Below are 13,836 nucleotides of genomic sequence, written 5' to 3'. Positions count from 1 at the left end.
CTAAAATCTTAAATTCCATAAATATCTATGTTGAGGGTTTCTTCTAGAACCATGTAATGCACATACACATCCTTCAAATTCCTATTTTAGCACACTGCTGTCTTCTAGATGTTCCTGTTATTGTTCTTAATTAAAAAATAAATAAATATAAACACTTAAAGTAAAAAACTATTACTCCTCCCAACCAAATGTATTATTTTGTCACTTCTCACTACTCTTTCCCACGTCCTCCACTCCTGCCCCTGTGGCAAAAAACAACCCCTCCTCTAAAATTATCTTAAAATAATGACTTGGATTTCTGCCAAGAAAGCCATTTTGTGTGAGTAATGCAACTTCTATGTTCTCAGTGGAGCCAGACCTTCAGACCTTGCTTCTAACCAGCTGGCACATGCCACCCCTCCCCCAACCCACCAACCCCCCCCCAACAAAAAGGAGAATCCACTAAGGTCACTTATTGCTTCTGATCTCTTTTTGAAACATTACAGGGTAGAACCGATATACTGAGAATTGCCAAAAGTTTATTTCAACATACTTTAAGAATCTCACTATCAGTCGCCACTTTTAGATCTCTGGCAGGAGTCCACTCAGATGTGCGCTCACCTGCTTGTGCAGCTGAGGAACTAATGATGACTGGGGCAGGAGCTACAAGTCGAACAGGAGCTCCAAGACCATTTCTTGCGCCTGCATTCACTACAAGGGCACCAGTTTGGTCATAGTAAGCAGCAGGAGCCAACACCGGATAACCTAGGAATATCAAGCCAACAAAGAAATGTATATGTTAAACAAACAAGTATCTCCTGGGCACCAACATATTGTCAATAATCACAAACTCAGCTTTGAGGTTGAATTGGCCAGATTTATATACTGGCTCCATCTCTTAAATAGTTGAATAAACAGAGGCTACAAATGATTATAAAAATCATAGTACTTTCATACTACATAATAATCTAAGAACAAATATCCTGCAAAATAGCAGGAAAAACCTAGATAGGCTTTAAATAACATGATCTTTCAATATTATGTGAGATAGAATCTCCAAATCCCAGTTTAAGCCATATGAAAAACTGCAGGTGACTTCCTAAGAACACACAAAGGCTCAGTAACTAAAAAACAAATGAAACAGGTTAAAGTTATTTATTGAATTCATAAATGGCTCAGTTAAATTGGCTATGCTCTATGATCAGTAAAGGTCCATAAAAATACGCTGACATCTCTCAAAGACTTGTTTCACATGTAGAACATCAAACTACATCTAATCCCATGCAAAGCACCAAACCAGCTGACAGTGAACCAAAAACAACATATATTCAAGATGTATCTATATAAACATGTATCTCAGAGGTAGGCAGCTAAAAAGGACCCCTACTATTGGTTTAAGAGAAACCTTAAAAATGTAAGGGATGACCCTATCAAGGTATACCAGAAATTTCTCACTAATCATGCTGTTCAAACATGAACATAAAGACTAAGCCTTGTAAACTAGCTTGGCCACTCCATCTATCCCTAATTCTGGAACAGAAAACAGATAATCCACCAAGGAAAAACCACATATTCCAAGCTGCATGGACATTTAGATACCTCCAATATGACTTAAGACTGGCTCAGAACAATGCTCTCATCAGTGAACTATAGTCTAAGTGAGGGCAAGTGTGTATCATCCTTGCCAGTCCCCAAATCATGACAAGCCTAAGCAAGGTGAAAGCACTGCTCATTCCCCTCTGTAATCACCTCAAACGTGCAGCCTTTTTCCCTGCCAAAGTATTAGGAATAACAATGCAGCCGCACCTGGCATGCCTGCTGCCAGACCTTGTCCAAATGCAAGGGCAGAATTCACTGCTGCAGCTGCCACAAGGGGATCTGTTTGCTGTCCCTGCTGGTTCTGGTTTGGGGTCAAAGGACGTTGGCTGGCTCCTCCACGGAGAACCTGGGAAAGGAAGACAGAAATAACTCAACCACTTTCTTTTCATTGGAGAAGACCTACCCTATGCTCAGGTTGGGTCAACTTTTAAAACTTAATTGTAAAATAGTTTCCCTATAATGGTTTTTATATGTCACAGCTGTTAGTGTATAAATTCAATTAATAACATTTCATAGAGTGGAATTTCATTCTACCATTCTTACTTTAAACACATTATCTCTATAAGCAGCAAAAAGCACACAAAAGTGATGATTCATTCATTCAAACATTTTATCTCATCTGCCTCATAAAGTTCTTGTGACAATTAAGTTAAAAGATGAATTTGGAATATCTGGCATCAGCAAGTGGTAGTGTTATCAAATATTTAATGCCTACCATGTGGCAAATGGGCAAGTGAGACAGAGCAATGAACAAGACCGACAAAGCCCCTGTCCTCATGGAGCTTTTATTTTAACGAATGAGACAGACAATGAACCATACTATATAATGTCAGTGCTCTGACAAAAAGTGGGTGAAGAAAAAAAAAGAGTGTAACAGGCCAGGCGTGGTGGCTCACGCCTGTAATCCTAGCACTTTGGGAGGCCGAGGCAGGTGGATTATCAGAGGTCAGGAGTTCGAGACCAGCCTGGCCAACATGGCAAAACCCCGTCTCTACTAAAACTACAAAAATTAGCCAGGCGTGGCAGCGGGCGCCTATAATCCCAGCTACAAGAGAGGATGAGGCAGGAGAATCACTTGAACCTGGGAGGCGGAGGTTGCAGTGAGCTGAGATCGAGCCACTTCGCTCCAGCCTGGGGAAAAGAGCAAAACTCCATTTCAAAACACACACACAAAAAAAAGAAGAAGAAAAAAAAGAGTATTAATGGGGGTTGGGAGGGGTTCCAGACAAGATGAACAGGGGTAATTTACCCACATATTTAAAGTCAACTGAGTCTCACATGCACACAATAGATGGAATGAGAATATTTCCTCTTTAACACTAATATATTTATCAAGGTCCACATGGCCCCAAATGAGTTCACCAGATTCGATTTGGTAGGGCTCTCACCTGACTATTTCTATTTCCCTCTCAGAAATTCCACAAACATACGCATTAGTCAAGTTCAGTGCAGAATACCAGTTATGCCACTCTGATAAAGGATCTACTTTTTTTTTTTTGGTGGGCGGCGGGGGGCGCGGAGTGCAGGGAAGAGACAGGGCCATGCTCTGCTGCTCAGGCTGGAGTGTAGTGTGGCACAGTCTCAGCTCACTGTAACCCCTGCATCCCAGGCTGAAGAGATGCTCCCACCTCTCCTGAGTAGCTGGTACTACAGGTACGCACCACCACACCTGGCTAATTTTTCTATTTTTTGTAGAGACAGGGTCTCACCATGTTGTTCAGGCTAATCTCTAACTCCTGGGCACAAGCAATCCACCTGCCTTGGCCTGCCAAAGTGTTGGGATTACAAGTGTGAAGCCACTGAGCCCAGTCAAGGATCTACTTTTTATTAATGAAACACAGACATCAAAATGCTAGCAATCATTATTATTCTGAATGATGTGAAGAATCTATCTCACAAGATCTACACACTCCAGCAAGCAAAAATGCAAAACCCACAAACCAAGGCTAAAATTACTACAGTTCCTAACAATGTGTTTTGTCATATTGTCAAGTGTACAGTTCTTATCAGATCACTTTCAATTTCACTGTGTTATTTATAAAAGTTAGACATATGGTCAAGAAAATGGGTACAAATTATTCTTGGTACCAGTGGTAAAAAAAAAAAATGTAAAAAGAGAAGCAACACTAATAACCAATTAAATATTTGTTAAGTGAGTATAAGGTGACCAACACTGTCCACACTGGCAAGAAGGGATGTGTGGACACTTAATTTGCCCAATCTTTTACTTCTATATCAGTAATAAGTAAGAATTAACAAATGATCTTGCAGATTTGCTGGAAATATCTCAAATAATGTGTTTAAGCCACACTGCCTGATACCCAGGAGATCATCAATAACCAATAGCAAATCACTATTATCAATATATTATATAATTTGTTTCTGACCTAAAGAACCTAACCAACTTTGTAAGAGAAAGGGTGTTTCAAACTACATAGATAGAAGAGTCGGGGGGCTGTACAGGTGAGTTTTACCAAATACTTAGAATTTACATACCCAATAACTCAAAAGAGATCTCACTCTAGGATAAGTAAATAGCAAGCACTTTTGCCAAATACTTAGAATTTACATACCCAATAACTCAGAAGAGATCTCACTCTAGGATAAGTAAATAGCAAGCACAGAAATATGGCAAATGCTAATAGTTCAAAATTGCTGAAGATTTTAAAAAACAATGAAAGCATTGCTTTCACAGAATATAAAGAAGTAGGTTTATGTTTGATTAGGTGTTCTGTGAAAGGGCAGGTGTGGTAGAGTGGACAAGGTACCTAAAGAGGTAGTCTAAGACTATTGATGAGTCTTGTAATAAGGAAGGAAAACAGTGTTAGCTTTTTGTCTACTCTCTAGAAATCTGTCCAGTACCCCTAACTACAAATAAAAGTCCTTCAGTTATCTGCCAAAATTCATATATTTTCATTTCATCAATAGCTGTCAAATCCATGATTTTATGGAAACAAAATATACAGTTTCACAAGTAACATTTTAAAGTCTAATAAATCACAAAATGACTGAATTTATAAAAACTATCCTAGAACAGTCAGCTTGACTAGAACGCAACATATACTTTCTGATAAAATACAAGGGCCCAAAAGGCCAACAGCAAAGTTTAAAAAGAACCTCTCATTTTAATTACTATGACAAGGCAGTTTACCAAGAAAATCATATTTTCCTCAAATACTTAAAATCAGAAACTGGCACCCAATAAAAAGGAACTAAAACAATGGCTGCTAATTAAAAACTAATGCTAAAAACTTCTTCTTAGTAGGGTTTGACAGAACCTGTAGGGAATGACAGAAAACTGAAAAGTTAATGATTATTATGTCCATTTTATAACAAAAATATATGCATTTAGAGAAGCCATCCAACTTGCCCTAGTTGTAAGCTAGTTAACAGCAGAAGAAACACAAGATCTCAGATTTTCTTTAAGTCAAGACATCACAATATGGTCAGAAGAAAAGTTGTCAAGACAGAGGCTTATGTTCAAATCTTAACAACTTTGTATTTGTGTGACCCTGGGCACACAAATTGTATTTCCTCAATCGATTTCCTCTCAATTATGAAATTCTATTTCATAAAACAAGAAGTTGTACAACTATCATAATAAGAGAAATAGAAATTACATGTACAGCACTTAACTCTGCACAGAAAGCTTTCAATAAACAGCAGTTATTAGTATTATTCTTGTTCACTGTATTAGACCTAATTTTAAAACATGGTAATTACTTCAGTCTTCCAAATGCATAATAATTTGGCAGCCATTTAAACAAAAAGATGATCACACAAATAAATACAGACTTTTCCACAAAGAGCAGTTATTAAGAAATTTATGTGCTAGGTGCAGTGGTTCACACCTGTAACCCAGCACTCTGGGAGGCCAAGGTGGGTGGAACACTGGAGGTCAGGAGTTCGAGATCAGCCTGGACAACATGGTAAAACCCTGTCACTACCAAAAATACAAAAACTAGCCAGGTGTGGTGACACGTGCCTGTAATCCCAGCTACTAGGGAGGCTGAGGCACGAGAATTGCTTGAACCTGGGAGGCGAAGGTTGCAGTGAGCAAACATGGCGCCACTGCACTCCAGGCTGGAAGACAGAGCAAGATTATGTCTCAAAAAAAAAAAAAAAGAAAGAAAGAAAGAAAGAAAGAAATTTATTTAATAGGCCAGGCACAGTGACTCATGCCTGCAATCCCAGCACTTTGGGAGGCCGACGGGGGTGGATCACTGAAGGTCAAGAGTTCGAGATCAGTCTGGCCACCATGGTGAAATCCCATCTCTACTAAAAATACAAAAATTAGCCAGGTGTGGCGGCACACACCTGTAATCCCAGCTACTCAGGAGGCTGAGGCAGAAGAATCACTTGAACCCAGGAGGCAGAGGTTGCAGTGAGCCAAGAGCTCACTGCACTCCAGCCTGGGCAATAGAACTAGACTCCATCTCAAAAAAAACAAACAAAAAAAGAAATTTGGCCAGGCGTGGTGGCTCAGGCCTATAATCTCAGCACTTTGGGAGGCCGAGACGGGTGGATCACCTGAGGTCAGGAGTTCGAGACCAGCCTGGCCAATGTGGTGAAACCCCGTCTCTACTAAAAATACAAAAATTAGCCAGGCGTGGTGGTGGGTGCCTGTAATCCCAGCTACTTGGGAGGCTGAGGCAGGAGAATCGCTTGAACCCTGGAGGCAGAGGTTGCAGTGAGCCAAGATTGCGCCATTGCACTCCAGCCTGGGCAACAAAAGCAAAATTCCGTCTCAAAAGAAATTTATTTTAACAGATCACTCATTCTGTCAACAAATTATTTACTGAATTTCCTTATATATATGGTACAAGAACTGTATCTGTTGCCAAGAAAATCATTTAATAGTGTCCAAATAATGGGGAGAATTTCAAGACCTGTTTTTTTTTTCTGTAATTGTGTGGAATCTAAAAAAAAAAAAAAAAAAAAATTAAACATACACCCTCTGCGTAAGACTGATGTCAAGCAAAAAATTCTTGTTTGGATCATTTAATATATTCATATATGAGCAGGGTGTTTTGTCTCAAATGACAGCTTTTATCTGACAATGCGTATCGAAGCCTAAATGCTGATTTTATTTGCTCCAGAAAAACTCCATTACTAGGAATTTTTTCCAAGGATAAACTTATGTAAAGGATGTTAATCAATCTCATTTAAAACACCAAAATACTGATACAAATGAAATATCAAATATAATAGACTAGTCAAAATAAAGTATCGTTTGGTGGATTTAAATGTACCTAGTAAAAGTGTCATTTAAAAGAACACTAAATAACACAGTAAAGTATGAAATCAGAATGTAAAACCACGTGGACACAATAATGACAATTTTGTAAAATATTAAATAATAAGGCTAAAATAACAGATACCAAACATAATAGCATTGGTTTTCTGACATAAGGATTTAGGGTAATTTTTTTTTTCAAGTTTTCTAGTTTACCACAGTTTCTATCAATAAAGAGGTGTTATTGGCCAGGCACGGTGGTCACGCCTGTAATCCCAGCACTTTCGGAGGCCGAGGCGGGTGGATCACGAGGTCAGGAGTTCGAGACAAGCCTGACCAACATGGTGAAACCCCATTTCTACTAAAAATACAAAAATTAGCTGGGCATGGTGTAGCATGCCTGTAATCCCAGCTACTCAGGAGGCTAAGGCAGGAGAACTGCTTGAATCCGGGATGCGGAGATTGCAGTGAGCTGAGATTGCACCACGGCATTCCAGCCTGGGCGACAGAGCTAGACTCCGTCTCAAAAAAAAAAAAAAAAAAAAAAAGGTGTTATTCTAGCAATCAAGGAGGAAATGACCTGTTTAAAAAAAATAAAAGATGTAGTTTTGCAGTTTACCGTCCTTTCTCAACTCAAATAAAAAGCTAATGCAGATATGATAGTTTAAGATTTACATCCAATCCAATCCAATAGGTACTATAAATAAGCAGTCTAAAAATCTAGTACCCCTGCTTTAGTGTCAAGCCCCTTGCAAAACCCTGAAATGATCTGAAAGTGGTGCTTAGCAAGCAACTACAGTATGGCAGAACAAAATTTTACTGTAACTTTGAAGATCCACTTTGCCACTTGCAGCTAAGCAATTTCCCTATAGGTGAACTGGTTAGTATCGTTACCCCACCTAGGTACAATAGTGTCTAATATATAAAAGACATTCCGTAAGAGTAGTTAAATCTGAGCCTGAACTCAGACACACACACATACACACAAGAGGAAATTCATGCATTCACAGTGTTTTTCTATTAGGCGCAATATTACCTATTAATTATCCACAATACCACGATTCCCACTTAGAAGAGGTAAATTTTGTCTACATTTACCTGCTGCTGTCCTTGCTGAGCCTGTGGGGTGGTCTGTTGATTAGCTGAATTAGTTGCTGCAGCGGCAGCAGCAGCTTGCTGCTGGAAAAGACTGGCAGGGTAGACTCCCCAGGGAGTAACTCCATAATACTGGTGAGGGACCACAGCTGGGCCTAAAAATAGCAAAAGAAAGGTAAAGAAAGTCTGAACTACTGAGGCTCATCTCAGCCTTTCCAAAATTACATCTGACTCAATAGATCCTACTGTAAAATATTAACTTAAAAGTATATATTAATTTATGCTAGCTAATCATTAACTCTTTTTAAAGAATAGTAAACATTATATGAGATCCTTACACCAGTCTTCTAATATAATCCAGGCCTAGAGGAAGAAGCAGTGAGGAATGAAACATTAGAAAACTAAAAGGGGGAATCACTGATACAAGGGGTTCAATTTAATAACAGATGGAGGATGTAGCATAGAGACAATATCTGTTGGTAGAAGGGAGTAAATGGAGGGTTTGTGTGCTTAAAGTGATGGAATAGAACAAAAGGTTAGGATGTATCCCATGTTCAATGATAAGAATGGCACCTAAGGTGATTTAATGGAGTGCTGTTGTTTCATTAACTCCAGAAAAAGAACATCTATCAGTCTGACAACAAAACCCAGACGCTCAACTGAACCTCCACTGCAACTTCAAAGTTGCTGTTACTGTTTGTTTTTGTTTTTTGAGACAGGGTCTCTCTGTCACTCAGGCTAGAATGCAATGAGGCAATCTCAGCTCACTGCAACCCTGACCTCCCCGGCTTAAGTGATCCTCCCACCTCAGCCTCCCTAATACCTGGGATTACAGATGCATGCCACCATATCTAATTTTTTTTTTTTTTTTTTGTAGAGGTCTGTGTTGCCCCGGGCTGATGTCAAACTCCTGGGCTCAAGCGATCCATCTGCCTTGGCCTCCCATATTGCTGGGACTTTAGGCTTGAGCCACCAGGCCTGGCCCCTATTTCTATTTTTAAAGTCACAAAGGCATTCAACACAACTACATTCAGACACTGATATGTGAAATTTTAAATTTAAGTCAATGTTGAACACAAATAGAAACAAAAAATAGAACACCTTGACTTGTTACAGACCTGTTGAGAACCTTAAACAAAATTAAGCATTCTCTGTAACCCCAGCATTATGGGAGGCCAAGTTGGGTGGATCACTTTGAGGTCAGGAGTTCGAGACCAGCCTGGCCAACATGGTGAAACCCCATCTCTACTAAAAAAATATATAAAAAATTAGCCGGACGTGGTGGCAGATGCCTGTAATCCCAGCTACTCGGAAGGCTGAGGCGGGAGAACTGCTTGAACCCAGGAGGCAGAGGTTACAGTGAGCCAAGATTGTACCACTGCACTCCAGCCTGGGCAACAGAGCAAAGAGTGTGTCTCCAAAAAAAAAAAAAAAAATTAAGCATTCTGCTTTAATCCAAATTATCTGTTCATTTTCCTTGGCAACAAAGTACAGCTGCAGCCGGCCACAACAGAGATATAACAAAATTATGCAGATATCAACCCAAGTGTGGCAGAAATCTAATTATAGAATTCTATGACGAAGCTGGTAGCAAGAAACACCAAAGACACATTTGCTAACCAGGAAATGGGCTCAAAGTCAATTCTTCAAATCTGCTGAAACATATCTCCAAGTTGAACTTCCTTAAAGCAGAGAGTTAAATATTTCCAACTTGATTCATTAACAGTAACCAAACCTTCCTTACACTGACTGAAGTTCTGAAGAGCTGTTTCAAATATTACAGCTACTGTGATGCTACAGCTAATTCTGGAGAAACACATAATTCATTAAGCCAAAATAAATAGACACATATTCTTGTTTCCCCCATTTTAAGCTTCCAAAACACAAATAAGTCAAATTGTACCACTGCCCAATATAAATATGTTTTGACATTTCTAATTTGGTGTTTTCTATACCTGTGGGCTTAGAAAAGATTAAGAAGCTGTTTACAAGCAAGGGTGCACATTGAAACACTATACCTGGGTACAGAATAAAGGTGTTGCTAAGAAAAGCTGTTACACTATGAACTATTTTACTATAAGAAGAAAAGGGGTTAAAACATTTTTTAATTTGTCAGAAATTAAACAGCCTAAAAGCCATGTATTCAAGTTTAAAAAAAAAAAAGAGTGATAGAGCCTCATACTCATCTGATTAGTGTTTATAAAGCAGGGTGGTCTTGGGCAGTTAAAGAAATAAATAAGAGAAAAAACACACAAAAAAGACCCTAACTGTGCCTTAGTTTCCTCACCTGTAAAAATGGGTAAACAGGTAGAGTGTTCCTTCACCAGAGTGCTTGAGACCAGAAGTGTTACCGATTTCAGATTGTAGACTATGTGTGTGTCCAAGAGTTATCTTGGGGATGTGACCCAAGTCTAAACACAAAGTTCATTTACGTTTCATATATGCCTTATACACATAGCCTGGGGGTAATTTTACTTTTCCTTTGGGGATGCTGAATAGATGAACTGTGTGTTATGTGCCTGTGGTTTTGACTACGACCCATCACATGAGGTCAAGGTCAAGTGTGGAATTTTCCACTTATGGTGTCATGTTACTACTCAAAAAGATTTTGAATTTTCAGATTAGGGATGCTCAACCTGTAATACAGGTTGGGAGTACAGCCGTTATCTACCTTGAATGAGTGGTTGCAACCTGCAATAATAGTCCCAACGCTCTCCCAAAAGCCAACAAAAGCGAGCCTCTACTGGGCAAGGACTGCTATTACCATTAACATCTGCATTACTCTCTAAATTTTCTCAACTGGCATTTCTACTACTATACTCTGGTCACATGGCCTAAGGTTAAATTTAGGAAAACATCCCAGGGCAAATCAACTGAGCTTGGCACATCAGGATGCCCACTTCAATTCCTGTGTGACTGACACCCTCTAAGAATACACATTTTCATAGTTTTAACAGTTAACATTTCCTGTTATTTGTGAAAGTATTAACTCATTTTCACCCTGGCTCAACTGACATATACAAAAAACAAGATTCTGATCACCAAACTACCATCTCAGTGACAGCAGCAGTGTCAACCCTAAGACCAGTTCTTTGTTTCAAGTAACATAAATTAGTAAAGACTTCTAAAGAAAGTACAGAAAAGACAATTCAAGACAGACAGCACAGGCATTCTATATACTATAGTGAAGCATACGCATGAGCTTTGGAGTTAAACCTGGTTCAAACCCCAACTCTACAACATTTAAATTGTATGACTTCAAATGAGACAGTTCTCTCTAGGTTGGGCGCAGTGGCTCACAACTGTAATCCCAGCACTCTGGGAGGCCAAGGGGGGTGGATCACTTGAAGTCAGGAGTTTGAGACCAGCCTGGCAAACATGGCAAAACCCCATCTCTACTAAAAATACAAAAATTAGCCAGGCGTGGTGGTGGGTGCCTGTAGTCCCAGCTATTCAGGAGGTTGAGGTAGGATAATCAATCACTTGAACCCAAGAGACAGAGACTGCAGTGAGCCGAGATCGCACCACTGAACTCCAGCCTGGGCGACAGAGGAAGACTCAGTCTCAAAAAAACAAAAAACGACAAATAAGGCAGCTGTCTGAGCCACAAATTTCTAATCTCTAAAATCATCATCTGAAAAATCATATGAAAGAAAAGCATTCAGGACAATGCCTGACAAAAGTTAAGTGCTCAATAAATATTAATGATGGTTAGCAGAGATCATTCTCCTACGAAGAGCTTTCTGTTTTCCCCCAAAAGGGGGATGACCACGGACAGACAGATGACCCTATGTTAACTATGTTCCCATCATAACCATGCCAAAAGGTAAACAATTTTTTAAAAAATCTAAGAAATGCTAGGCTACATTTAAGTTCATAATTGCAAATTACATGTTACATAATAAGTAGTAAAATTTCAAAGTAATATTTAGTCATGATTAACTTGACTTGGAGGGACCTTCCCCCAGTGAATATCTAAACTGGAAGACATTTTGTTTGTCCTAATGTTGAATTCAACCCATCATACATTTATGGTCCCATCACGGTGACGGTAACTGTGCAACACAGAGTCAAATAACAAAGATGCCTGTCTTTTAAAAATCTAGTCTCAAGGGAAAGAAAAAAACACTCATAGGCTGGGCACAGTGGCTCACGCCTGGAATGCCAGCACTTTGGGAGGCCAAGGGAGGAGGACTGCTTGAGCCCGAGAGTTTGACACAACACCAGCCTAGGCAACGCTGGTGAGACCACCCCATCTCTCCAAAAATTTAACAATTAGCTAAGTGTGGTGATGCACAGTAGCCCTAGCTACTCAGGAGGCTGACGCAGGAGAATCCAGTGGGCCCAGGAATTCAAGGTTACAGTGAACTGTATTCACGCCACTGCATCCCATCCTCGGCAACAGAGTGAGATCCTGTCTCCAAAAAAAAAAAGAGAGAAAGAGAGAGAAAGAGAAAAAAAAAAAGAGGGGAAAAAACTCATGTATACATCCCACAAGCAAATAAAAACAGTGCAGTAATTAGCCAACTAGGGCACTTCACAGGCAAAGAATGGGAAAAAGAGCTTACTACAGAAGACCACAGTGACCAAAGACAGGGGCCTAAACCAATGCAGTATCTGCAGCAAACTAAAATCAGATCTGTACTGCTACAATGTATGGTGTTAGCCAATGGCAGTCAACTAGGAAGGGAATTGGGTGGTACATATGTAGAGACCTGTATGAGGCATGGTGATAGAGCCCTATATACTGTGGGTCCCAACCCTAGCTAACCCACAGAATTATCTGGAAGCTCCTTAAAAATACTGATTCCAAGGAACAAAACACCACCACCCCCACCCCGACTCCAAATAAGTTGTAATGATCAGCCATGTTTGGTAATAACTGTAGTATGACATACTAGGGTAGAAAAAAGGGAAATCAATAAAAGGTTTAAGCAGAAAGATGAAGAGGTAAGATCTAAGTTTGAAATCATTTTCTTGAACAATTTAGAGGGGAAGAGGAGATGAGAGAGGCAAGGAAATTAGAAATACATTAGAGGCCAGTAAAAGTACCTGAACTATATGATAGACTAGAGGTGGTAGGAGATCTGGGCAAGGGGAGAAATTCCCAAAATATAAATGAGTATCTGGTGGCTCCATGGATCAAAAACACATATGCAAGGCGTATGTGATTAATTTGCCTTTGAACATTTTCAAGTCTGAGGGGCCTATGATACAGCTACGGAGAGATATTAAGCTGGCAGGTAGATGGCATTGAAAATCTGGATAATCTCCACTGGAGACATGGATTTGGGAAAGAGTATAAAGAATGCACGCCCATCTCAAATGACTTTTCAGCAGGTGAGAAAATCCCTCATGCAGCAGAATGTCTCACCTAGTGTCGCTGCTGCAGCCAATCCAGCTGTGTAGGGGTCCGTCCCTGGGGGAGCAGCGCTGATGATGTATGGATTGGGGACAAACGCAGCGGGAGCTAAACCTGCTGAAAACATACCTGTCAGTAAAAACAAACTTGACTAAAACTGCAGCCCTATCAAATACCTACACAGTTTCGCTATTCACTCCAGACTGTAGATAAGGAAAAAATGAAAAAAGAGAAGATGGGACAGGTTGAGGGCAAAGAGAAATTTTAAAAAGATAACTGCTATACTAAAGATTATAATGAAATGTTTATATAGTCAAGATTTTACCTTTGCTAAAGAAATATTTAACTTAAAACTGTATATAGTTATAAATTCAGCATTTCTAAAAGATTATTAAAATTGTAACAGCCTACAATAGAACAATTTTAAAGACTAATATTAAAATGGGATGAAGTATTTATTTCTATTTAAAACAATTTTCCAAACAGTTTTCATGAAATAAAATGTATGGGTATTTATAAAGATTACCATCTACAACTATACATTATCAGACCCAAGGACTTTATG

General features: G+C 39.4%; 1 protein-coding gene and 1 non-coding gene across 51 annotated transcripts in view; both read right to left on the bottom strand.

Moving 5' to 3' along the window:
• Positions 1-13,836, bottom strand: part of PUM1 (pumilio RNA binding family member 1) — a 136,979-nt gene that overhangs the window by 35,014 nt on the left and 88,129 nt on the right. For 19 of the 50 annotated variants that reach the window (XM_009452446.3, XM_001157169.5, XM_063803852.1 and 16 more), the window contains 4 exons: positions 13,284-13,385; positions 7,913-8,064; positions 1,786-1,924; positions 601-744 (listed from right to left, as the gene is read on the bottom strand). In XM_009452446.3, coding sequence (XP_009450721.1) covers positions 601-744; positions 1,786-1,924; positions 7,913-8,064; positions 13,284-13,385 — 537 coding nt within the window. Of the gene's footprint in view, positions 1-600; positions 745-1,785; positions 1,925-7,912; positions 8,065-13,283; positions 13,401-13,836 lie in introns of all 50 variants that reach the window. The other 31 variants (XM_009452438.3, XM_054680808.2, XM_063803846.1 and 28 more) reach the window with 2 other exon arrangements.
• LOC112207300 (small nucleolar RNA SNORD103/SNORD85) lies at positions 1,596-1,668 on the bottom strand. The gene has a single exon (XR_002941730.1). It is a non-coding gene; the product is annotated as a small nucleolar RNA SNORD103/SNORD85 (small nucleolar RNA).

This window comes from Pan troglodytes, chromosome 1, assembly GCF_028858775.2.
Source record: "Pan troglodytes isolate AG18354 chromosome 1, NHGRI_mPanTro3-v2.0_pri, whole genome shotgun sequence".
Lineage (NCBI taxonomy): Eukaryota > Metazoa > Chordata > Mammalia > Primates > Hominidae > Pan > Pan troglodytes.
Note: the sequence above shows the minus strand (reverse complement) of the source record. Positions and strands in the feature narration are given on the sequence as shown.